Here is a 25781-nt window from a genome sequence, read left to right on the forward strand (position 1 = left end):
GCCCCTGAGAGGTGTTTAAACAGGGGAAGTGGGAGGGAAATACCTCTGCAAACAGCGAGGGTGAGGAAGGACGTGAGGAGGGGAGAGGTGGTCTGGAGCAGAGACTGCCCTGCACCCATGGAGACCCATGGGGGAGCAGATGCCCCCCCAGAGCCCCTGGGAGGGACCCACGTGGGAGGAAGATCGTGGAGGACTGTCTCCCGTGGGAGGGAGCCCACGCCGGAGCAGGGGAGGAGTGTGAGGAGTGTTCCCCCTGAGGAGGAAGGAGCGAGGGAAGGGCTGCGTGGAGCTCAGGTGCCCTCGGGGCTCAAAGCACAACACGACACCAACACGCAAGGCCATGCAGGGCGTGAGGAGGAGGAGAAGGGAAGGGAGGGAGCCGAGCAGGCAGAGACATGGAGTAGGTGGCTGCTCTTCATGTCTCTTAAGAGGGACCAGCTGAGCCCCTTTGTTCTCCCCACAGGGGCTGGGACAGACAAGCAGAAGGAGGAGCAGTGCCAGCCCAGGGAAGAGCAGAGGGGGATGCTGCAAGGGCCCGAAGAGGAGCCCCAGAGCCCCACGGTGGACGTGGAGCACGATGGCCAACGGCAGCCAGATGATATGCAAGGGAGCCATGGAACAAGAAGACCCCGAAAATGCTCTTTCAAAGGGACGTATGTTGAAGACCCTCAGGAAGCCTCAACTCAACCACGGAGTAGCTCCAGAGAGAAAAAGCCCAAGTGTGAGCACTGTGGTAAGGTCTTCGTCTGTAGAGGCACCCTGAACCGTCACTTACGGACCCACACTGGAGAGAAGCCCTACAAGTGCTGGGATTGTGGGAGGAGCTTCACACAGAGAGGAAACCTCCGGCGTCACCAGAGGACACACACCAAGCAGAAGCCCTTTCCCTCCACCACGTTTGGGAAACGCTTCGCGTGGCACTCGATCCTTGTCAAGCACCAACGCACCCACACGGGAGAGAGACCGTACACCTGCTCAGAGTGTGGGAACACCTTCCAGAGAAAGTATCACCTCAACAGGCACTGGAAACTCCTACACAATGGTGAGGTCTTGGGTGGGGCTTAATAGCATATCACATCCTGCTCAGCAATAAAATAGAGAGGAGGGGGTTTGGGGGTGGTGGTTGACCAGATTTTGATCAGGAACTGTCTGGGCATCCATCTCTCCATGGGCAGGGGTGAGTGATGGCCTTTGCATTTTTCCTGTCTGTCTCCTTATATTGAACTATTTTTACCTCCACCCACGGGTTTCCTGCTTTTCTTCTTTTCTCCTTCCCGGGTTCACCCCCAGCGGGTGGGAGCAGCCAACAGCCCAACCCTGCCCCATCCTGACCTGACCCATCTCCATCCCCGGCCCTCAAGTGGAGCGGGGGGCAGTTTTTTCAGGTGAAAGTGTGGACCAAGGTTGGGCACTGGTGCAGGGTGAAGGAGTGGGAGGGATGGGGGAGAAGGACGAGCAGGAAGAGGAAAGATGGAGGAGGATGAGAAGTATGAGGAAGCGGGGACAAAGACAGACAGAGCCATGGGCACCTGTACACACTGACACTGATGCAAACCCACATACAAACACAACCCCCACACCTTCATGTGCCTGCACACACACACACACACAGCCCCCGAGCATTTACACACCCACCAATGCTAGAAGGGCTCTGGCAGCTGGCAGCATCATACTGGGTGGTACTGGTCTGAGTGGGAGCTGCTGGAGTAGGTGGCTGCTCTTCATGTGCCTTAAGAGCCCCCAGCTGAGCCCCTTTGTTCTCCCCACAGGGGCTGGGACAGACAAGCAGAAGGAGGAGCAGTGCCAGCCCAGGGAAGAGCAGAGGGGGATGCTGCAAGGACCCGAAGAGGAGCCCCAGAGCCCCACGGTGGACGTCGAGCACGATGGCCAACAGCAGCCAGATGATACGCAAGGGAGCCACAGACCAAGGAGACGCCGAAAATGCTCTTTCAAAGGGACGTATGTTGAAGACGCTCAAGAAGACACAACCCAACCACCGAGAAACTCTAGAGGGAAGGAGCACAAGTGTGAGCACTGTGGGAAGGTCTTCACATTAAGGAGCAGGCTGGATGAACACCAACGGACCCACACAGGAGAGAAGCCCTACAAGTGCTGGTATTGTGGGAGGAGCTTCACACAGAGAGGAAACCTCCGGCGTCACCAGAGGACACACACCAAGGAGAAGCCCTTTCCCTGCAGCACGTGTGGGAAACGCTTCGCATGGCGCTTGAACCTTGTCAAGCACCAACGCACCCACACGGGAGAGAGACCGTACACCTGTTCAGAGTGTGGGAACACCTTCCAGAGAAAGTATCACCTCAACAGGCACTGGAAACTCCTACACAATGGTGAGGTCTTGGGTGGGGCTTAATAGCATATCACATCCTGCTCAGCAATAAAATAGAGAGGAGGGTGTTTGGGGGTGGTGGTTGACCAGATTTTGATCAGGAACTGTCTGGGCATCCATCTCTCCATGGGCAGGGGTGAGTGATGGCCTTTGCATTTTTCCTGTCTGTCTCCTTATATTGAACTATTTTTACCCCCACCCACGGGTTTCCTGCTTTTCTTCTTTTCTCCTTCCCGGGTTCACCCCCAGCGGGTGGGAGCAGCCAACAGCCCAACCCTGCCCCATCCTGACCTGACCCATCTCCATCCCCGGCCCTCAAGTGGGGTGGGGGGGAGTTTTTTCAGGTGAAAGTGTGGACCAAGGTTGGGCACTGGTGCAGGGTGAAGGAGTGGGAGGGATGGGGGAGAAGGACGAGCAGGAAGAGGAAAGATGGAGGAGGATGAGAAGTATGAGGAAGCGGGGACAAAGACAGACAGAGCCATGGGCACCTGTACACACTGACACTGATGCAAACCCACATACAAACACAACCCCCACACCTTCATGTGCCTGCACACACACACACACACACACACACACAGACACAGGCCCCGAGCATTTACACACCCACCAATGCTAGAACGGCTCCAGCACCTGGCAGCACCATACTGGGTGGTACTGGTCTGAGTGGGAGCTGCTGGAGTAGGTGGCTGCTCTTCATGTGCCTTAAGAGCCCCCAGCTGAGCCCCTTTGGTCTCCCCACAGGGGCTGGGACAGACAAGCAGAAGGAGGAGCAGTGCCAGCCCAGGGAAGAGCAGAGGGGGATGCTGCAAGGGCCCGAAGAGGAGCCCCAGAGCCCCACGGTGGATATGGAGCACGATGGCCAACAGCAGCCAGATGATACGCAAGGGAGCCACAGACCAAGAAAACCCCGAAAATGCTCTTTCAAAGGGACGTATGTTGAAGACCCTCAAGAAGCCACAACCCAACCACCAAGAAGGTCTAGAGGGAAGGAGCACAAATGTGAGGAGTGTGGGAAGGGCTTCACCACGGGGAGAAGCGTGCGCCGTCATCGACGAATCCACACAGGAGAGAAGCCCTACAAGTGCCAGGACTGTGGGAAGAATTTCAGGCAAACTTCGGAACTCCAGAGTCACCAGAGGACGCACACGAAGGAGAGGCCATATCTCTGCACCACATGTGGGAAATGTTTCTCCTTTAGCTCAACCTTCCGTCTCCACAAACGCATCCACACGGGAGAGAGACCGTACGCCTGCTCGCACTGTGGGAAGACCTTCCGCCATTTTCATAGCTTCAGGAGGCATCAGCAAACCATCCACAATGGTGAGTCCTTAGGGGGGTTTAGCGTGAGATGTCCCAGGCCCTGGTGGAACTGTGGGTGGGGATGGCCTGGAGAAGCACGTGGTGGGGCTGTGCTGGGACTCCCGCTCCCAGCGTGGCAGCAGTGCTGGGCTGGGAGATGGCCCTGGGGATGGATTTGCTCTGTCCCCAGGTTGGGTTGAACTAGCGGTGGGGATGGTCCTGCTGGGAGCAGGAGGTTGGACTGGAGACCTCCAAGGAATGGAGCTGCCCTGGAAGAACCTCCTTGCTGCAGGGGGGTTCCTGAGTCAGTCTTGGCGATAGCAAATGGCCTCCAAGCACATTTCCCAGGTTTGTCTGTGGACACGGAGGCCTCTCTGCACCCATCCTCCACCACTGCAAATCCCCTCCTGGCGGAGGGGATTCTTCCCAGCTTGCATTACCCCAGCAGATACTGGGGTTTCCCCTCCATCCTTGGCTGGGGAGGTCCCGTTGGGGCAATGCTGTGCTGAGTTTGTGTGGCGGGGGGGGGGTTGGCAGTGGGTAACGGAGCTACAGCGATGGCCCCTGTGAGAAGCTGCTCAAAGCTCCGCTGCCTCCAAGTGGGACCCGCATCTGGCCAAGGCTGAGCTAATTATCCACAATGGCTGCGCCTCTGCGATAACGTATTTAAGGAGGGAAAATGGGGAGGGTTTTGGGGACATTGAGGAGGAGTTAGGAGAAGGACATTTCTGCAAACACCAAGGTTAGTGGAAGGAAGGGGAGAGGAAGGGAGGAGGTGCCGGAGCAGAGCCCCCCTGTATCCCGTGGTGAGAGGACAGTGCTGCCCCTCTGCAACCTTGGAGGTCACCAGGGGAGCAGAGTCCCACCTGCGGCCTGGGGAGGCCTCCACAGCGGAGCAGGCGGCTGCGTGTAAAGGAGGCCGAGACTCTGAGGGGAGAAGAAGCCCCTGCTGTTGTAGTCCAACGCTGGGAGGACAGAAACACGTGGGGTGACCCATGTCAGAGCAGCCGGGGAACGGCTACAGCACATGGGACAGACTCAACACCGGGGAATGTTTGTGGAGGAGAGAGGAGCCATGTGGGGCAGGGGCAGAATGGAGACGAGTCGCCCCCGCCTCTGAAGGAAGAAGGGGTGGACTGACTGCACCCCCCTCCTCTGCCCCTGCACTGCTCAGGGGAGGAGGTAGAGAGATGGGGAACAAAACTGAGCCAGGGAGAAGGGAGGGGTGTGGGGAGGGCTTTAAGATGTGCTAACACTTCTCACTGTCCCATTCTGTCTGTTAAGTGTTGTTTCTCTTAGTGTTTTCAATAAAGTGATGTTCTTTTTGCCATAATCCTTAACAGGTGAGCCACCCCTCCCTGCTCTTATCTGCATTCCAGAGCCTTTTGCTTCCTCTTCTCCTTCCCAGCCCTGGGGGAAGGGGTGACAGAATGGCTGGGTTCTGCTCAGTTGCCTCGTGGGCTCAAACCACAACAAATGGCTTTGTCTTTCTCCAGCAGGCACCAAGAGCACCCAGCTGGAGCCAGGACAAGCACCCCAGGTGGTGGGGAAGTTCTAGAGCAAAGAGGAGCAGATAGCGACGGGACAAAGGGATGGCGTGAAGAACACCCATGCAGCCACGAGCCATCCGGTGGCCCGCACCAAGCGGGGGACCTCTAAATGCCCCGAGTGTGGGAAGATCTTCCGCTGGAGTAACAGCATGAGACGTCACCAAAGAAATCACACGGGAGAACGACCCTACAAGTGCCCAGATTGTGGGAAGACCTTCAAGGACTTCTCCAGCCTCATCTCCCTCCACAGGGTCCATAAGGGAGAGAGACCGGACAAGTGCCTGGAGTGTGGGGAGTGCTTCAGCCACAGCTCAAGCCTTTCCACGCATCGGAGGACCCACACTGGAGAGAAACCTTCTTCCTGCTCTGACTGTGGGGAATCCTTTACTCAGAAGCAAACACTCATCTTGCACCAGCGGATCCACCCCGGGGAGATGCCCAACTGCTGCCAGCAATGCCAGAAAACCTTCTGGACCAGCTCCCACCTCGCCACACACGAATGTATCCACGTCCAGGAGAGCTCCCACACGTGCCTGTTCTGCGGGAAGTCATTCAGTGTGGGCACCGGGTGTCTTGTCCATCAGGGGTCCCACTTGGAGAAGGTGCCCGTGGGCACCGGGGGAAACCACGGCAAAAATCTTGGGTTCTTTGGAGGAAGCAAAACTCATCCAGGACCCTGCAATCAAAATGGAGCGTATGGGATGCTCCTGTCGTTACGTAGGTGCACACAGACGTAGATGGATACACACAGACCCAGGGGGTGTGTACGTCCCTTACAGGAAATCGAAGAAACACCTCTCTTTTTTTTTTTTGAAGTGTCTATCAAATAAAATAGATTTGGCTCATAATTGGTTTCAGATTTGTGTCCTGTTCGTTGAAGAGTGAATAGATTTGGGGGATGCACAAGAGATGGGGAGGGGGGACGCAACCAGGCAGATGACCCAACCCAACCCAAGAGCTATTCCTGGCCCTATCTCATCCTGCTTCTCAGAGACTCCTCCAGCCTCTCTGCCCTCTGGGGCAGGATGTTCCCCTCTGCTCACACTTCTCTCCCCCCTCCAGGGCAGAGTCGTTAGCCAGACATCCCTTGGTTATGCAAAGCTGGGGTGACTCACCCCTTAGCCCCTGGTCCCTTCCTTTTTCCCAACACTCTTCAAGCAGTGACTGACCCTGGCATTGGTCTATTCCCGAGTTCAGAACGAGCAGAGCAGAGAATTTCCTGAAGACATCACATCCCTGGTCCTGCGGGGTGGGGTGAGGTTTGCGGGGGTCTGTGTGAATGTGGGGAACAAGGGCGGGCGCTGGTGTGGGGTGAAGAAGGAGGAGGGATGGGGGAAGGGGAGGACAAAGGAGGGGGAGGGCGAGGGGCAGGAAGAGGGGACACACACAGACAGAACCATGGGCACGCGGGCGTTCGCACCCCCATCTCCTTCCACACCTGTGCACACCCAGATAATCCTGGGGTGGGGGGGTCGCATCCTGTCCGCACAGCCCCCCCTTCCCTGCAGGGATTTCCCTGAGGGATGGAGAATCCACGTCCAGCCGCCCCCCATAACCCGCAGCACTCCTGGGTGTCCCCCCCTTTGCTGGTACCGCGGGCAGGGTACAGGCAGGGTACAGGCAGGTACCTGCTGCCGCCTCTCGGGGTGCTCAGCACCCCCTGCCCGGGGCTCAGCACCCACCCGGCTGCAGCCTGTTGTGCTGGTTTGTGTGTGGAGGGGTTGGGAGCGGGGGAGGGGGCTACAGGGGGGGCTCCTGGGAGAAGATGCTCAAAGCTCCCCGGGCTCCAGGAATTCGGACCCGCCCCTGGCCAAGGCCGAGTGAATTAGCGACTGCGACTGCACGTCTGGGAGAAGGTATTTAAGAAGGGGAAGCTGGGGGGAACGAGGAAGAGAAGGAGAGTGGGAGGGAAATACCTCTGCAAACAGCGAGGGTGAGGAAGGACGGCAGGAGGGGAGAGGTGCTCTGGAGCAGAGACTGCCCTGCACCTGTGGAGACCCACGAGGTAACAGATGCCTCCCCAGAGTCCCTGGGAGGGACCCACGTGGGAGGAAGATCGTGGAGGACTGTGTCCCGTGGGAGGGAGCCCACGCTGGAGCAGGGGAGGAGTGTGAGGAGTCCTCCCCCTGAGGAGGAAGGAGCAAGAGAGGGGCTGGGTGGGGCTCAGGTGCCCTCGGGGCTCAAAGCACAACATGGTGCTAACAGGCAAGACCATGTGTGGTGTGAGAAGGAGGAGAAGGGAAGGGAGGGAGCCGAGCAGGCAGAGACATGGAGTAGGTGGCTGCTCTTCATGTGCCTTAAGAGCCCCCAACTGAGCCCCTTTGGTCTCCCCACAGGGGCTGGGACAGACAAGCAGAAGGAGGAGCAGTGCCAGCCCAGGGAAGAGCAGAGGGGGATGCTGCAAGGGCCTGAAGAGGAGCCCCAGAGCCCCACGGTGGACGTGGAGCACGATGGCCAACGGCACCCAGGTGATACCCAAGGGAGCCACGCACCAAGAACAGCCCGAAAACGATCTTTCCAAGGGGCGTGTGCTGAAGACTCTCTAGAAAACACAAACCAACAACAGAGAACCTCAAGATGGATGGAGCACAAATGTGAGCCCTGTGGGAAGGTCTTCACTTTCAGGAGCAAGCTGCAGGAACATCAGCGGACCCACACAGGAGAGAAGCCCTTCAAGTGCTGGGATTGTGGGAGGGGCTTCACACAGAGAGGAAACCTCCTGCGTCACCAGAGGACACACACCAAGGAGAAGCCCTTTCCCTGCCCCACGTGTGGGAAACGCTTCTCCTTTAGGTCGAACATCATCAATCACCAACGCATCCACACGGGAGAGACCCCATACCCTTGCTCGCACTGCACAAAGAGCTTCCGGGTAAAGCATCACCTCTGGAGGCATCAGAAATCCTTCCACAATGGTGAGTCCTCAGTTGAGGCTTAAACTCGTATCACATCGTGCTCAGCAATAAAATGGAGAGGAGGGGGTTTGGGGGTGTTGGTTGGCCAGATTTTAGTCAGGAACTGGCTGGGCATCCATCTCCCCATGGGCAGGGCCTTTGCATTTTTCCTCTCTATCTCTCTCTTCCTATTGATATATTTTTCATCTCAACCCATGGGTTTTCTTGCTTTTATCTTCTTTTCCCCTTCCCGGGTTCACCCCCAGCGGTTGGAGCGGCCAACAGCCCAACCCTGCCCCATCGCGACCTGCCCCATCCCATCCCTGGCCCTCCCGGGGCTGGGGGGAGTTTTGGAGAGTGTCAAATTGGGGACCAAGGGTGGGCTCTGTTGCAGGGTGAAGAAGTGGGAGGGATGGAGGAGGAGGACCAGCAGGAAGAGGAAGGATGAAGGAGGATGAGGAGTATCACTAACAGGGGACACATACACACAGCCATGGGCACCCATACACTTGCACCCCCATCTCCTTACACGCTTCTACACAATGACACTGATGTAAACCCACATACAAACACCACCCCCACACCTTCATGTACCTGCACACACACACACACACACAAGGGCTCCAGCAGCTGGCAGCACCGTCCTGGGTGGTGCTGGTCTTGGTGGGAGCTGCTGGAGCAGGTGGCTGGTCTTCATGTGCCTTCAGAGCCCTCAACTGAGCCCCTTTGGTCTCCCCACAGGGGCTGGGACAGACAAGCAGAAGGAGGAGCAGTGCCAGCCCAGGGAAGAGCAGAGGGGGATGCTGCAAGGGCCCGAAGAGGAGCCCCAGAGCCCCACGGTGGACGTGGAGCACGATGGCCAACGGCAGCCAGATGATATGCAAGTGAGGCACCGACCAAGAAGACCCCGAAAATGCTCTTTCAAAGGGACTTATGCTGAAGACCCTCAAGAAGACACAACCCAACCACAGAGCAGCTCCAGAGAGAAGGAGGAGTTCAAGTGTGAGCACTGTGGGAAGGTCTTCACTTGCAGAAGCAGTCTGACCTTTCATCAAGGGATCCACAGAGGAGAGAAGCCCTTCAAGCACCGGGATTGCGGGAAGAGCTTTACACAGAGTGTGAGTGTCCTGTATCACCAGAAGACACACACCAAGGAGAAGCTCTTTATCTGCACCATGTGTGGGAAATGCTTCAGGTCACGGGCAGAACTCATCAAACACAAAGGCACCCACACAGGAGAGGGACCACACGCCTGCTCATACTGCGGGAAGAGCTTCCAGCGGAGGGATCACCTCAGGAGGCATCAGCAAAATCTGCACAATGGTGAGTGCTCAGTGGAGGATTATTCCCATATCATGTCGTTCTCAGCCATAAAATGCAGGGAAGGGGGTTTGGGGATGGGGGTTGGTCAGGAACTGGCTGGGCATCCATCCCCCCATAGTGGGGGTCAGTGATGGCCTTTGCATTTTTCCTGTCTGTCTCCTGCTATTGAACTATTTTTACCTCCACCCACGGGTTTTCTTGCTTTACTTTTCCCCTTCCTGGGTTCACCCCCAGCAGGTGGGAGCAGCCAACAGCCCAACCCTGCCCCATCCCGACCCAACCCATCTCCATCCCTGGCCCTCCCAGGGGGTGGGGGGAGTTTTGTGGGGGTGAAATTGGAGAGCAAGAATGGGAGCTGGTCCAGGTTGAAGAAGGTGGAGGGGTGTAGGTGAGGAGGTAGAACGATGGAGGAGAGTAAGGATGGAGGAGTGGGAGGGATGGAAGCTGAGCACAAGGAAGGAGAGGACACATGGACACAGACACACAGAGCCATGGACACTTGTACACTTCTCCCATCTCCTTACATCCTTGTGAACTGCAGGCAGGGTACAGGCAGGTACCTGCTGCCGCCTCTTGGGGTGCTCAGCACCCCCTGCCCCGGGCTCAGCACCCACCCGGCTGCACCCTGTTGTGCTGATTTGTGTGTGGAGGGATTGGGAGCGGGGGAGGGGGCTACAGGGGGTGCTCCTGGGAGAAGATGCTCAAAGCTCCCCGGGCTCCAAGTTGGACTTGGCTCTGGCCAAGGCTGAGCCAATTAGCGATGGTGGGACCACCACTGGGACAAGGTATTTAAACATGGGAAGCTGGGAGGAGGAAGAAGAGGAGGGTGGCAGGGAAATACCTCTGCGAACTGCAAGGGTGAGGAATGGCGGCAAAAGGGGGGAGGTGCTCTGGAGCAGAGACTGTCCTGCACCCATGGAGACCCACGGGGGAGAGGAAGCCCCGCCCCGAGCCCCTGGGAGGGACCCACATGGGGGGAAGACGGTGGAGGACTGTCTCCCGCCCGGAGCAGGGGAGGAGTGTGAGGAGTCCTCCCCCTGAGGAGGAAGAAGGGAGGGAGGGTCTGGGTGGGGCTCAGGTGCCCTCGGGGCTCAAAGCACAACATGGCGCTAACGGGCAAGGCCATGAGGGGTGTGAGAAGGAGGAGAAGGGAAGGGAGGGAGCCGAGCAGGCAGAGACATGGAGTAGGTGGCTGCTCTTCATGTGCCTTAAGAGCCCCCAGCTGAGCCCCTTTGGTCTCCCCACAGGGGCTGGGACAGACAAGCAGAAGGAGGAGCAGTGCCAGCCCAGGGAAGAGCAGAGGGGGATGCTGCAATGGCCCGAAGAGGAGCCCCAGAGCCCCACGGTGGACGTGGAGCACGATGGCCAACAGCAGCCAGATGATACACAAGGGAGCCATGGACCAAGAAAACGCCAAAAATGCTCTTTCAAAGAGACGTGTGCTGGAGACCTTCAAGAAGACACAACCCAACGACAGAGAAGCTCCAAAGGGAAGGAGCACAAGTGTGAGCACTGTGGGAAGGTCTTCACTTGGAGGTGCACGCTGCAGGAACACCAACGGACCCACACAGGAGAGAAGCCCTACAAGTGCTGGGATTGTGGGAGGGGCTTTGCAATGAGAGGAAACCTCCGGAGTCACCAGAGGACACACACCAAGGAGAAGCCTTTTCTCTGCACAATCTGTGGTAAACGCTTCTCCTGTTCCTCAAATGTCACTAAGCACAAACGCATCCACACAGGAGAGAGACCGTACCCCTGCTCCCACTGTGGGAAGAGCTTCCAGCGGAGTAATCACCTCAAGAAGCATCAGCAAACCATCCACAATGGTGAGTCCTTAGGGGGGGTTTAGCGTGAGATGTCGCAGTCCCTGGTGGAGCTGTGGGTGGGGATGGCCTGGAGAAGCACGTGGTGGGGCTGTGCTGGGACTCCCGCTCCCAGCGTGGCAGCAGTGCTGGGCTGGGAGATGGCCCTGGGGATGGATTTGCTCTGTCCCCAGGTTGGGTTGAACTAGCAGTGGGGATGGTCCTGCTGGGAGCAGGAGGTTGGACTGGAGACCTCCAAGGAATGGAGCTGCCCTGGAAGAACCTCCTTGCTGCAGGGGGGTTCCTGAGTCAGTTTGGCGATAGCAAATGGCCTCCAAGCACATTTCCCAGGTTTGTCTGTGGACACGGAGGCCTCTCTGCACCCATCCTCCACCACTGCAAATCCCCTCCTGGCGGAGGGGATTCTTCCCAGCTTGCATTACCCCAGCAGATACTGGGGTTTCCCCTCCATCCTTGGCTGGGGAGGTCCCGTTGGGGCAATGCTGTGCTGAGTTTGTGTGGTGGGGGGGGGTTTGGCAGTGGGTGACGGAGCTACAGCGATGGCCCCTGTGAGAAGCTGCTCAAAGCTCCGCTGCCTCCAAGTGGGACCCGCCTCTGGCCAAGGCCGAGCTCATTAACGACGATGGCTGCGCCTCTGCGATAACGTATTTAAGGAGGGTAAATGGGAAGGGTTTTGGGGGATATTGAGGAGGAGTTAGGAGAAGGACATGTCTGCGAACACCAAGGTCTGTGAAAGGAAGGGGAGAGGAAGGGAGGAGGTGCCAGAGCAGAGCCCCCCTCTATCCCGTGGTGAGAGGACTGTCTCCCGTGGGAGGGAGCCCACGCCGGAGCAGGGGAGGAGTGTGAGGAGTCCTCCTCCTGAGGAGGAAGGAGGTAGGGAGTTTCGGGGTGGGGCTCAGGTGCCCTTGGAGCTCAAAGCACAACATGGCGCTAACAGGGGAGAGAAGGAGGAGAATGGAAGGGAGGGAGCCGAGCAGGCAGAGACATGGAGTAGGTGGCTGCTCTTCATGTGCCTTAAGAGCCCCCAGCTGAGCCCCTTTGGTCTCCCCACAGGGTCTGGGACAGACAAGCAGAAGGAGGAGCAGTGCCAGCCCAGGGAAGAGCAGAGGGGGATGCTGCAAGGGCCCGAAGAGGAGCCCCAGAGCCCCACGGTGGACGTGGGGCACGATGGCCAACGGCACCCAGGTGATACCCAAGGGAGCCACGGACAAAGAAAACCGCGAAAATGCTCTTTCAAAGGGACATATGCTGAAGACTCTCAAGAAGACACAACCCAACCATGGAGTAGCTCTAGAGAGAAGATGTATGAGTGTAAGGACTGTGGGAAGGTCTTCACTTTTGGGAGCAACCTGAGCCGTCACCGACGGATCCACACAGGAGAGAAGCCCTTCAAGTGCTGGGATTGTGGGAGGGGCTTCACACAGAGAAAAAGCCTCTGGAGTCACCAGAGGACACACACCAAGGAGAAGCACTTTCTCTGCCCCACGTTTGGGAAACGCTTCTCCTTTAGGTCGAACATCATCAATCACCAACGCATCCACACGGGAGAGACCCCATACCCTTGCTCGCACTGCGCAAAGAGCTTCCGGGTAAAGCATCACCTCTGGAGGCATCAGAAATCCTTCCACAATGGTGAGTCCTCAGTTGAGGCTTAAACTCGTATCACATCGTGCTCAGCAATAAAATGGAGAGGAGGGGGTTTGGGGGTGTTGGTTGGCCAGATTTTAGTCAGGAACTGGCTGGGCATCCATCTCCCCATGGGCAGGGCCTTTGCATTTTTCCTCTCTATCTCTCTCTTCCTATTGATATATTTTTCATCTCAACCCATGGGTTTTCTTGCTTTTATCTTCTTTTCCCCTTCCCGGGTTCACCCCCAGCGGTTGGAGCGGCCAACAGCCCAACCCTGCCCCATCGCGACCTGCCCCATCCCATCCCTGGCCCTCCCGGGGCTGGGGGGAGTTTTGGAGAGTGTCAAATTGGGGACCAAGGGTGGGCTCTGTTGCAGGGTGAAGAAGTGGGAGGGATGGAGGAGGAGGACCAGCAGGAAGAGGAAGGATGAAGGAGGATGAGGAGTATCACTAACAGGGGACACATACACACAGCCATGGGCACCCATGCACTTGCACCCCCATCTCCTTACACGCTTCTACACAATGACACTGATGTAAACCCACATACAAACACCACCCCCACACCTTCATGTACCTGCACACACACACACACACACAAGGGCTCCAGCAGCTGGCAGCACCGTCCTGGGTGGTGCTGGTCTTGGTGGGAGCTGCTGGAGCAGGTGGCTGCTCTTCATGTGCCTTCAGAGCCCCCAACTGAGCCCCTTTGGTCTCCCCACAGGGGCTGGGACAGACAAGCAGAAGGAGGAGCAGTGCCAGCCCAGGGAAGAGCAGAGGGGGATGCTGCAAGGGCCCGAAGAGGAGCCCCAGAGCCCCACGGTGGACGTGGAGCACGATGGCCAACGGCAGCCAGATGATATGCAAGTGAGGCACCGACCAAGAAGACCCCGAAAATGCTCTTTCAAAGGGACGTACGCTGAAGACCCTCAAGAAGACACAACCCAACCACAGAGCAGCTCCACAGAGAAGGAGGAGTTCAAGTGTGAGCACTGTGACAGGGTATTCACTTGGAGGTTCAAGCTGCAGCAACACCAACGGATCCACACAGGAGAGAAGCCCTTCAAGTGCTGGGATTGTGGGAGGGGCTTTGCAATGAGAGGAAACCTCCGGAGTCACCAGAGGACACACACCAAGGAGAAGCCATATCTCTGCACCATCTGTGGGAAACGCGTCTCCTGTTCCTCAAACCTCATTAAGCACAAACGCATCCACACAGGAGAGAGACCGTACCCCTGCTCCCACTGTGGGAAGAGCTTCAAGCGGAGTAATCACCTCAAGAAGCATCAGCAAGCCCTTCACAATGGTGAGTCCTTGGGGGGTTTAGCGTGAGATGTCGCAGTCCCTGGTGGAGCTGTGGGTGGGGATGGCCTGGAGAAGCACGTGGTGGGGCTGTGCTGGGACTCCTGCTCCCAGCGTGGCAGCAGTGCTGGGCTGGGAGATGGCCCTGGGGATGGATTTGCTCTGTCCCCAGGTTGGGTTGAACTAGCGGTGGGGATGGACCTGCTGGGAGCAGGAGGTTGGACTGGAGACCTCCAAGGAATGGAGCTGCCCTGGAAGAACCTCCTTGCTGCAGGGGAGTTCCTGAGTCAGTCCTGGCGATAGCAAATGGCCTCCAAGGACATTTCCCAGGTTCGTCTGTGGATGCGGAAGCCCCTCTGCACCCATCCTCCACCACTGCAAATCCCCTCCTGCGTCTTCCCAGCTTGCATTACCTCAGCAGATACTGGGGTTTCCCCTCCATCCTTGGCTGGGGAGGTCCCGTTGGGGCAATGCTGTGCTGGGTTTGTGTGGCGGGGGGCGGGGGGGGGTGGGGTTTGGCAGTGGGTGATGGAGCTACAGCGATGGCCCCTGTGAGAAGCTGCTCAAAGCTCCGCTGGCTCCAAGTGGGACCCGCCTCTGGCCAAGGCCGAGCTCATTAACGGCGATGGCTGCGCCTCTGCGATAACGTATTTAAGGAGGGAAAATGGGAAGGGTTTTGGGGACATTGAGGAGGAGTTAGGAGAAGGACATGTCTGCGAACACCAAGGTCTGTGGAAGGAAGGGGAGAGGAAGGGAGGAGGTGCCGGAGCAGAGCCCCCCTGTATCCCGTGGTGAGAGGACAGTGCTGCCCCTCTGCAACCTTGGAGGTCACCAGGGGAGCAGAGTCCCACCTGTAGCCTGGGGAGGCCTCCACAGCGGAGCAGGCGGCTGCGTGTAAAGGAGGCCGAGACTCTGAGGGGAGAAGAAGCCCCTGCTGTTGTAGTCCAACGCTGGGAGGACAGAAACACGTGGGGTGACCCATGTCAGAGCAGCCGGGGAACGGCTACAGCACATGGGACAGACTCAACACCGGGGAATGTTTGTGGAGGAGAGAGGAGCCATGTGGGGCAGGGGCAAAATGAAGACGAGTCGCCCCCGCCTCTGAAGGAAGAAGGGGTGGACTGACAGCACCCCCCTCCTCTGCCCCTGCACTGCTCAGGGGAGGAGGTAGAGAGATGGGGAACAAAACTGAGCCAGGGAGAAGGGAGGGGTGTGGGGAGGGCTTTAAGATGTGCTAACACTTCTCACTGTCCCATTCTGTCTGTTAAGTGTTGTTTCTCTTAGTGTTTTCAATAAAGTGATGTTCTTTTTGCCAGAATCCTTAACAGGTGAGCCACCCCTCCCTGCTCTTATCTGCATTCCAGAGCCTTTTGCTTCCTCTTTTCCTTCCCAGCCCTGGGGCAAGGGGTGACAGAATGGCTGGGTTCTGCTCAGTTGCCCTGTGGGCTCAAACCACAACAAATGGCTTTGTCTTTCTCCAGCAGGCAAAAAGAGTACCCAGCTGGAGCCAGGACAAGCACCCCAGGTGGTGGGAAAGATCTAGAGCAAAGAGGAGTAGACACCGACGGGACAAGGGGATGGCGTGAAGAACACCCATGCGGCCATGAGCAAGCCGGTGGCCCGCACCAAGAGGGGATCTATAAATGCCCCGAGTGTGGGAAGATCTTCAAGGACTTCTCCAGCCTCATCTCCCTCCACAGGGTCCATAAGGGAGAGAGACCGGACAAGTGCCTGGAGTGTGGGGAGTGCTTCAGCCACAGCTCGAGCCTTTCCACGCATCGGAGGACCCACACTGGAGAGAAACCTTCTTCCTGCTCTGACTGTGGGGAATCCTTTACTCAGAAGCAAACACTCATCTTGCACCAGCGGATCCACCCCGGGGAGATGCCCAACCGCTGCCAGCAATGCCAGAAAACCTTCTGGACCAGCTCCCACCTCGCCAGGCACCAGCCGATCCACGCCCAGGAGAGCTCCCACACGTGCCTGTTCTGCGGGAAGTCATTCAGTGTGGGCACCGGGTGTCTTGTCCATCAGGGGTCCCACTTGGAGAAGGTGCCCGTGGGCACCGGGGGAAACCACGGCAAAAATCTTGGGTGGTTTGGAGGAAGCAAAACTCATCCAGGACCCTGCAATCAAAATGGAGCGTATGGGATGCTCCTGTCGTTACGTAGGTGCACACAGACGTAGATGGATACACACAGACCCAGGGGGTGTGTACGTCCCTTACAGGAAATCAAAGAAACACCTCTCTTTTTTTTTTGAAGTTTCTATCAAATAAAGTGGATTTTGCTCATAATGGGTTTCAGATTTGTGTCCTGTTCGTTGAAGAGTGAATAGATTTGGGGGATGCACAAGAGATGGGGAGGGGGGACGCAACCAGGCAGATGACCCAACCCAACCCAAGAGCTATTCCTGGCCCTATCTCATCCTGCTTCTCAGAGACTCCTCCAGCCTCTCTGCCCTCTGGGGCAGGATGTTCCCCTCTGCTCACACTTCTCTCCCCCCTCCAGGGCAGAGTCGTTAGCCAGACATCCCTTGGTTATGCAAAGCTGGGGTGACTCACCCCTTAGCCCCTGGTCCCTTCCTTTGTCCCAACACTCTTCAAGCAGCGACTGACCCTGGCATTGGTCTATTCCCGAGTTCGGAACGAGCAGAGCAGAGAATTTCCTGAAGACATCACATCCCTGGTCCTGCGGGGTGGGGTGAGGTTTGCGGGGGGTGTGTGTGAATGTGGGGAACAAGGGCGGGCGCTGGTCTGGGGTGAAGAAGGAGGAGGGATGGGGGAAGGGGAGGACAAAGGAGGGGGAGGGCGAGGGGCAGGAAGAGGGGACACACACAGACAGAACCATGGGCACGCGGGCGGTCGCACCCCCATCTCCTTCCACACCTGTGCACACCCAGATAATCCTGGGGCGGGGGGGGGGTATTCTGCCCGCACAGCCCCCCCTTCCCTGCAGGGATTTCCCTGAGGGATGGAGAATCCACGTCCAGCCGCCCCCCATAACCCGCAGCACTCCTGGGTGTCCCCCCCTTGCCTGTCCCGCAGGCAGGGTACAGGCTGGGTACAGGCAGGGTACAGGCAGGTCCTGCTGCAGCCTCTCGGGGTGCTCAGCACCCCCTGCCCGGGGCTCAGCATCCACCCGGCTGCACCCTGTTTTGCTGGTTTGTGTGTGGAGGGGTTGGGAGCGGGGGAGGGGGCTACAGGGGGGGCTCCTGGGAGAAGATGCTCAAAGCTCCCCGGGCTCCAGGAATTCGGACCCGCCCCTGGCCAAGGCCGAGCCAATTAGCGACGGCGTCGTGGTCTGAGATAAGGGATTTAAACAGGGAAAGCTGGGAGGAGGAGGAGAAAGAGGAGGAGGAAGAGTAGGAGGGTGGGAGGGAAATACCTCTGCAAACAGCGAGGGTGAGGAAGGACGGCAGGAGGGGGGAGGTGCTCTGGAGCAGAGACTGCCCTGCACCCATGGAGACCCACGGGGGAGGCCATGAGGGGTGTGAGAAGGAGGAGAAGGGAAGGGAGGGAGCCGAGCAGGCAGAGACATGGAGTAGGTGGCTGTTCTTCATGTGCCTTTAGAGCCCCCAACTGAGCCCCTTTGGTCTCCCCACAGGGGCTGGGACAGACAAGCAGAAGGAGGAGCAGTGCCAGCCCAGGGAAGAGCAGAGGGGGATGCTGCAAGGGCCCGAAGAGGAGCCCCAGAGCCCCACGGTGGACGTGGAGCACGATGGCCAACAGCAGCCAGATGATACGCAAGGGAGCCATGGACCAAGAACACCCCGAAAATGCTCTTTCAAAGGGACGTACGCTGAAGACTCTCAAGAAGACACAACCCAACCACGGAGTAACTCCAGAGGGAAGCAGCACAAGGATAAGGACTGTGGGAAGGTCTTCCCCTGGGAGAGCAGCCTGACCTCTCACCAATGGATCCACACTGGAGAGAAGCCCTTCAAGTGCCAGGAATGTGGGAAGAGCTTCACATGGTTATGGGTCCTTCAGCCTAACCAGAGGACACGCACCAAGGAGACGCCCTATGTCTGCACCACGTGTGGGAAACGCTTCTCCTGGCGCTCGAGCCTCATGAAACACCAACGCATCCACATGGCAGATAAACCGTACACCTGCTCGCACTGCGGGAAGAGCTTCCAGCAGAGTTATAACCTCAAGAGGCATCAGCAAACTGTGCACGTTGGTGAGTGTTCATTGGAGTTTTAATGCCATATCACATTGTTCTCAGCCATAAAATGCAGGGAAGGGGGTTTGGGGTGGGGGTTGGTCAGGAACTGGCTGAGCATCCATCTCCCCATGGGCAGGGCTGAGTGATGCCCTTTGGATGTCTCCTCCTTTCTGTCACTCTGTGTCCTCGTCTCTGTCTCTCTCCTAGCAAACAATTTTTGGTCCATCTAGAGGTTTTCTCATTTTTCCTCTTCTTTTCCCCTTCCCGGGTTCACCCCCAGCAGGTGGGAGCAGCCAACAGCCAACCCTGCCCCATCCTGACCTGCCCCATCTCCATCACCGGCCATCCCAGGGGGTGGGGTGTTACGGGGGGATGAAATTAGAGAGAAGAGTGGAGAAGGAGGGAGCCGAGCAGGCAGAGACATGGAGTAGGTGGCTGCTCTTCATGTGCCTTAAGAGCCCCCAACTGAGCCCCTTTGGTCTCCCCACAGGGGCTGGGACAGACAAGCAGAAGGAGGAGCAGTGCCAGCCCAGGGAAGAGCAGAGGGGGATGCTGCAAGGGCCCGAAGAGGAGCCCCAGAGCCCCACGGTGGACGTGGAGCACGATGGCCAACAGCAGCCAGATGATACGCAAGGGAGCCACAGACTGAGGGAACCCCGAAAATGCTCGTTCAAAGGGACGTACGCTGAAGACTCTCAGGAAGACACAACCCAACCACAGAGCAGCCCCAGAGAGAAGGAACAGTACAAGTGTGAGCACTGTGGCAAGGTCTTCACATCTCGGAGCAATCTGAGCTGTCACCAACAGATCCACAGGGGTGAGAAGACCTTCAAGTGCCAGGATTGTGGGAAGAGCTTTACACAGAGATCGATCCTCTTGTGTCACCAGAAGATACACACCAAGGAGAAGCCCTTTGTCTGCACCACGTGTGGGAAATGCTTCTCCATTAATTCGAGCCTCACGAAACACCAACACGTCCACACAGGGGAGAGACGGTACCCCTGCTCCCACTGCGGGAAGAGGTTCCATCAGAGTTATAACCTCAAGAGGCATCAGCGAGCTGTGCACGTTGGTGAGTGTTCAGTGGAGTTTTAATGCCATATCACGTTGTTCTCAGCCATAAAATGCAGGGAAGGGGGTTTGGGGTGGGGGTTGGTCAGGAACTGGCTGAGCATCCATCTCCCCATGGGCAGGGGTGAGTGATGCCCTTTGGATGTCTCCTCCTTTCTGTCACTCTGTGTCCTCGTCTCTGTCTCTCTCCTAGCAAACAATTTTTGGTCCATCTAGAGGTTTTCTCATTTTTCCTCTTCTTTTCCCCTTCCCGGGTTCACCCCCAGCAGGTGGGAGCAGCCAACAGCCCAACCCTGCCCCATCCTGACCTGCCCCATCTCCATCACCGGCCATCCCAGGGGGTGGGGTGTTACGGGGGGATGAAATTAGAGAGAAGAGTGGAGAAGGAGGGAGCCGAGCAGGCAGAGACATGGAGTAGGTGGCTGCTCTTCATGTGCCTTAAGAGCCCCCAACTGAGCCCCTTTGGTCTCCCCACAGGGGCTGGGACAGACAAGCAGAAGGAGGAGCAGTGCCAGCCCAGGGAAGAGCAGAGGGGGATGCTGCAATGGCCCGAAGAGGAGCCCCAGAGCCCCACGGTGGACGTGGAGCACGATGGCCAACAGCAGCCAGATGATACGCAAGGGAGCCACAGACTGAGGGAACCCCGAAAATGCTCATTCAAAGGGACGTACGCTGAAGACTCTCAGGAAGACACAACCCAACCACAGAGCAGCCCCAGAGAGAAGGAACAGTACAAGTGTGAGCACTGTGGCAAGGTCTTCACATCTCGGAGCAATCTGAGCTGTCACCAACAGATCCACAGGGGTGAGAAGACCTTCAAGTGCCAGGATTGTGGGAAGAGCTTTACACAGAGATCGATCCTCTTGTGTCACCAGAAGATACACACCAAGGAGAAGCCCTTTGTCTGCACCACGTGTGGGAAATGCTTCTCCATTAATTCGAGCCTCACGAAACACCAACACGTCCACACAGGGGAGAGACGGTACCCCTGCTCCCACTGCGGGAAGAGGTTCCATCAGAGTTATAATCTCAAGAGGCATCAGCGAGCTGTGCATGTTGGTGAGTGTTCAGTGGAGTTTTAATGCCATATCACGTTGTTCTCAGCCATAAAATGCAGGGAAGGGGGTTTGGGGTGGGGGTTGGTCAGGAACTGGCTGAGCATCCATCTCCCCATGGGCAGGGGTGAGTGATGCCCTTTGGATGTCTCCTCCTTTCTGTCACTCTGTGTCCTCGTCTCTGTCTCTCTCCTAGCAAACAATTTTTGGTCCATCTACAGGTTTTCTCATTTTTCCTCTTATTTTCCCCTTCCCGGGTTCACCCCCAGCAGGTGGGAGCAGCCAAAGGCCGAACCCTCCCCCATCCTGACCTGCCCCATCTCCATCCCCAGCTCTTCCTGGGTTGGGTGGAGTTTTGGGGGGTGAAAGTGGGGACCAAGGGTGGGCGCGGGTCCAGGTTGCACAAGGAGGATGTATGGGGGAGGAGGAGGTAGAGGGCTGGATGAGAAGAAGTAACATGGAGGAGGGGGAGGGATGCAGGATGAGGTCGAGTAGGAAGAGGACACACACACACACACACACAAACACAAAAACACAGAGCCATGGGCACCTGTACACCTGTACCCCCATGTCCTTACTTACTTGTAAACCATACACAGGGTACGGGCAGGTACCCGCTGCTGCCTCTCGGGTGCTCAGCACCCCCTGCCCGGGGCTCAGCACCCACCCGGCTGCACCCTGTTGTGCTGGTTTGTGTGTGGAGGGGTTGGGAGCGGGGGAGGGGGCTACAGGGGGGGCTCCTGGGAGAAGATGCTCAAAGCTCCTCCGGCTCCAAGCTGGACTTGGCTCTGGCCAAGGCCGAGCCAATTAGCGACGGTGGCCCCACCACTGGGACAAGGTATTTAAACAGGGGAAACTGGAGGGAGGACGAGGAAACAGGTGGTGGGAGGGAAATAGCTCTGCAAACATCAATGGTGAGGAGGGACGGCACGAGGGGGGAGGTGCGACGGAGCAGAGACTGCCCTGCACCCGTGGAGACCCACGGAGGAGCAGATGCCCCCCCAGAGCCCCTGGGAGGGACCCTCGTGGGAGGAAGATCGTGGAGGACTGTCTCCCGTGGGAGGGAGCCCACGCCGGAGCAGGGGAGGAGTGTGAGGAGTCCTCCCCCTGAGGAGGAAGAAGGGAGTAAGGGTCTGGATTGGGCTCAGGTGGCCTCGGGGCTCAAAGCACAACATGGCGCTAACGGGCAAGGCCATGTGGGGTGTGAGAAGGAGGAGAAGGGAAGGGAGGGAGCCGAGCAGGCAGAGACATGGAGTAGGTGGCTGCTCTTCATGTGCCTTAAGAGCCCCCAACTGAGCCCCTTTGGTCTCCCCACAGGGGCTGGGACAGACAAGCAGAAGGAGGAGCAGTGCCAGCCCAGGGAAGAGCAGAGGGGGATGCTGCAAGGGCCCGAAGAGGAGCCCCAGAGCCCCACGGTGGACGTGGAGCACGATGGCCAACAGCAGCCAGATGATACGCAAGGGAGCCACGCACCAAGAAGACCCCGAAAATGCTCTTTCAAAGGGACGTATGGTGAAGACCCTCAAGAAGACACAACCCAACCATGGATAACCTCCAGAAGGAAGAAGTACAAGTGTAAGGACTGTAGGAAGGTCTACAGTACTGCGAGCAACCTGAGCCGTCACCAATGGATCCATAGGGGTGAGAAGCCCTTCCAGTGCCAGGACTGTGGGAAGAGCTTCACACAGAGATTGACCTTACTGTGTCACCAGAGGATACACACCAAGGAGCAGCCCTATGTCTGCACCACATGTTGGAGACGCTTCTCATGGTACTCGAGCTACATCAGACACCAACGGATGCACAAGGTTAAGACACTGAACCCCTCCTCGCGCCGCAAGAAGAGGTTCCATCAGAGTTATAACCGCAAGAGGCATCAGCAGACTCTTCACAAGGGTGAGCGTTCAGTGGACATTTATTCCCATATCATGTCGTTCTCAGCCATAAAATGCAGGAAAGTGGGTTGGGGGCGGGGGGGGGTGGTTAGTCAGGAACTGGCTGGGCATCCATCCCCCCATAGTGGGGGTCAGTGATGGCCTTTGCATTTTTCCTGTCTGTCTCCTGCTATTGAACTATTTTTACCTCCACCCACAGGTTTCCTTGATTTTTCTTCTTTTCCCCTTCCCGGGTTCACCCCCAGCAGGTGGGAGCAGCCAACAGCCCAACCCTGCCCCATCCCGACCCAACCCATCTCCATCCCTGGCCCTACCACGGGGTGGGGGGAGTTTTGGGGGGTGAAATTGGAGAGCAAGAATGAGAGCTGGTCCAGGTTGAAGAAGGTGGAGGGGTGTAGGTGAGGAGGTAGAACGATGGAGGGGAGTAAGGATGGAGGAGTGGGAGGGATGGAAGCTGAGCACAAGGAAGGAGAGGACACATGGACACAGACACACAGAGCCATGGACCCTTGTACACTTCTCCCATCTCCTTACATCCTTGTGAACAGCGGGCAGGGTACAGGCAGGTACCTGCTTGTGCCTCTCAGGGTGCTCAGCACCCCCTGCCCGGGGCTCAGCACCCACCCGGCTGCACCCTGTTGTGCTGGTTTGTGTGTGGAGGGGTTGGGAGCGGGGGAGGGGGCTACAGGGGGGGCTCCTGGGAGAAGATGCTCAAAGCTGCCCGGGCTCCAAGTCGGACCCGCCCCTGGCCAAGGCCCAGCCAATTAGTGACTGCGACTGCGCGTCTGGGACAAGGTATTTAAGAAGGGGAAGCTGGGGGGAACGAGGAAGAGAAGGTGGGTGGGAGGGAAATACCTCTGCAAACAGCGAGGGTGAGGAAGGACGATCGGAGGGGGGAGGTGCTCTGGAGCAGAGACTGCCCTGTACCCATGGAGAGCCACGAGGTAACAGATGCCTCCCCAGAGCCCCTGGGAGGGACCCACGTGGGAGGAAGATCGTGGAGGACTGTCTCCCGTGGGAGGGAGCCCACGCCAGAGCAGGGGAGGAGTGTGAGGAGTCCTCCCCCTGAGGAGGAAGGAAGGAGGGAGGGAGGGTCTGGGTGGGGCTCAGGTGCCCTCGGGGCTCAAAGCACAACATGGCGCTAACAGGCAAGACCATGTGTGGTGTGAGAAGGAGGAGAAGGGAAGGGAGGGAGCTGAGCAGGCAGAGACATGGAGTAGGTGGCTGCTCTTCATGTGCCTTAAGAGCCACCAACTGAGCCCCCTTGGTCTCCCCACAGGGGCTGGGACAGACAAGCAGAAGGAGGAGCAGTGCCAGCCCAGGGAAGAGCAGAGGGGGATGCTGCAAGGGCCTGAAGAGGAACCCCAGAGCCCCACGGTGGACGTGGAGCACGATGGCCAACGGCAGCCAGATGATACACAAGGGAGCCACGCACCAAGAAGACCCCGAAAATGCTCTTTCAAAGGGACGTATGGTGAAGACCCTCAGGAAGACACAACCCAACCACAGAGAAGCTCCAAAGGGAAGGAGCACAAGTGTGAGCACTGTGGGAAGGTCTTCTCCTTCAGGTGCAAGCTGCAGGAACACCAACGGATCCACACAGGAGAGAAGCCCTTCAAGTGCTTGGATTGTGGGAGGGGCTTCAGACTGAAACGCGGCCTCCGGAGTCACCAGAGGACACACACCAAGGAGAAGCCGTATCTCTGCACCATCTGTGGGAAACGCGTCTCCTGTTCGTCAGACCTCATTAAGCACAAACGCATGCACACAGGAGAGAGACCGTACCCCTGCTCCCACTGCGGGAAGAGCTTCCAGCAGACTTATCACCGCAGGAGGCATCAGCAAGCCCTTCACAATGGTGAGTCCTTAGGGGGGGTTTAGCATGAGATGTCGCAGTCCCTGGTGGAGCTGTGGGTGGGGATGGCCTGGAGAAGCACGTGGTGGGGCTGTGCTGGGACTCCCGCTCCCAGCGTGGCAGCAGTGCTGGGCTGGGAGATGGCCCTGGGGATGGATTTGCTCTGTCCCCAGGTTGGGTTGAACTAGCGGTGGGGATGGTCCTGCTGGGAGCAGGAGGTTGGACTGGAGACCTCCAAGGAATGGAGCTGCCCTGGAAGAACCTCCTTGCTGCAGGGGGTTTCCTGAGTCAGTCCTGGCAATAGCAAATGGCCTCCAAGGACATTTCCCAGGTGTGTCTGTGGACGCGGAGGCCTCTCTGCACCCATCCTCCACCACTGCAAATCCCCTCCTGGCGGAGGGGATTCTTCCCAGCTTGCATTACCTCAGCAGATACTGGGGTTTCCCCTCCATCCTTGGCTGGGGAGGTCCCGTTGGGGCAATGCTGTGCTGGGTTTGTGTGGTGGGGGGTGGGGTTTGGCAGTGGGTGACGGAGCTACAGCGATGGCCCCTGTGAGAAGCTGCTCAAAGCTCCGCTGCCTCCAAGTGGGACCCGCCTCTGGCCAAGGCCGAGCTAATTATCCACAATGGCTGCGCCTCTGCGATAACGTATTTAAGGAGGGAAAATGGGAAGGGTTTTGGGGACATTGAGGAGGAGTTAGGAGAAGGACATGTCTGCGAACACTAAGGTCTGTGGAAGGAAGGGGAGAGGAAGGGAGGAGGTGCCGGAGCAGAGCCCCCCTGTATCCCGTGGTGAGAGGACAGGGCTGACCCTCTGCAACATTGGAGGTCACCAGGGGAGCAGAGTCCCACCTGTAGCCTGGGGAGGCCTCCACAGCGGAGCAGGCGGCTGCGTGTAAAGGAGGCCGAGACTCTGAGGGGAGAAGAAGCCCCTGCTGTTGTAGTCCAACGCTGGGAGGACTGAAACACATGGGGGTGACCCACATGGGAGCAGCCCGGGAACGGCTGCAGCACATGGGACAGACTCAACACCGGGGAATGTTTGTGGAGGAGAGAGGAGCCATGTGGGGCAGGGGCAGAATGGGGAGAAGTTGCCCCCGCCTCTGAAGGAAGAAGGGGTGGACTGACTGCACCCACCATCCCCTGCCCCTGCACTGCTCAGGGGAGGAGGTAGAGAGATGGGGAACAAAACTGAGCCAGGGAGAAGGGAGGGGTGTGGGGAGGGCTTTAAGATGTGCTAACACTTCTCACTGTCCCATTCTGTCTGTTAAGTGTTGTTTCTCTTAGTGTTTTCAATAAAGTGATGTTCTTTTTGCCAGAATCCTTAACAGGTGAGCCACCCCTCCCTGCTCTTATCTGCATTCCAGAGCCTTTTGCTTCCTCTTCTCCTTCCCAGCCCTGGGGCAAGGGGTGACAGAATGGCTGGGTTCTGCTCAGTTGCCCCATGGGCTCAAACCACAACAAATGGCTTTGTCTTTCTCCAGCAGGCAAAAAGAGCACCCAGCTGGAGCCAGGACAAGCACCCCAGGTGGTGCGGAAGAAGTTCTAGAGTAAAGAGGAGCAGACAC

The 25781-nt window shown here is 57.8% G+C and overlaps 1 protein-coding gene across 1 annotated transcript; it reads left to right on the top strand.

Annotated features, from left to right (window-relative positions):
• The first annotated feature begins 600 nt into the window (after window positions 1–600).
• On the top strand, window positions 601–25762 carry LOC141936874 (uncharacterized). The gene is made up of 18 exons (XM_074854216.1): window positions 601–1004; window positions 2059–2348; window positions 3092–3630; window positions 5340–5916; window positions 7722–8040; window positions 9091–9395; window positions 10970–11246; window positions 12534–12833; window positions 13884–14160; window positions 19146–19397; window positions 20204–20468; window positions 21968–22360; window positions 23825–24217; window positions 24388–24501; window positions 24774–24861; window positions 25158–25277; window positions 25533–25544; window positions 25651–25762. Exons 1-18 carry the CDS (start codon window positions 601–603, stop codon window positions 25760–25762), a joined length of 5037 nt encoding a protein of 1678 aa, XP_074710317.1.
• The last annotated feature ends 19 nt before the right edge of the window (window positions 25763–25781 follow it).

Source organism: Strix uralensis, chromosome 35, assembly GCF_047716275.1.
Source record: "Strix uralensis isolate ZFMK-TIS-50842 chromosome 35, bStrUra1, whole genome shotgun sequence".
NCBI lineage: Eukaryota > Metazoa > Chordata > Aves > Strigiformes > Strigidae > Strix > Strix uralensis.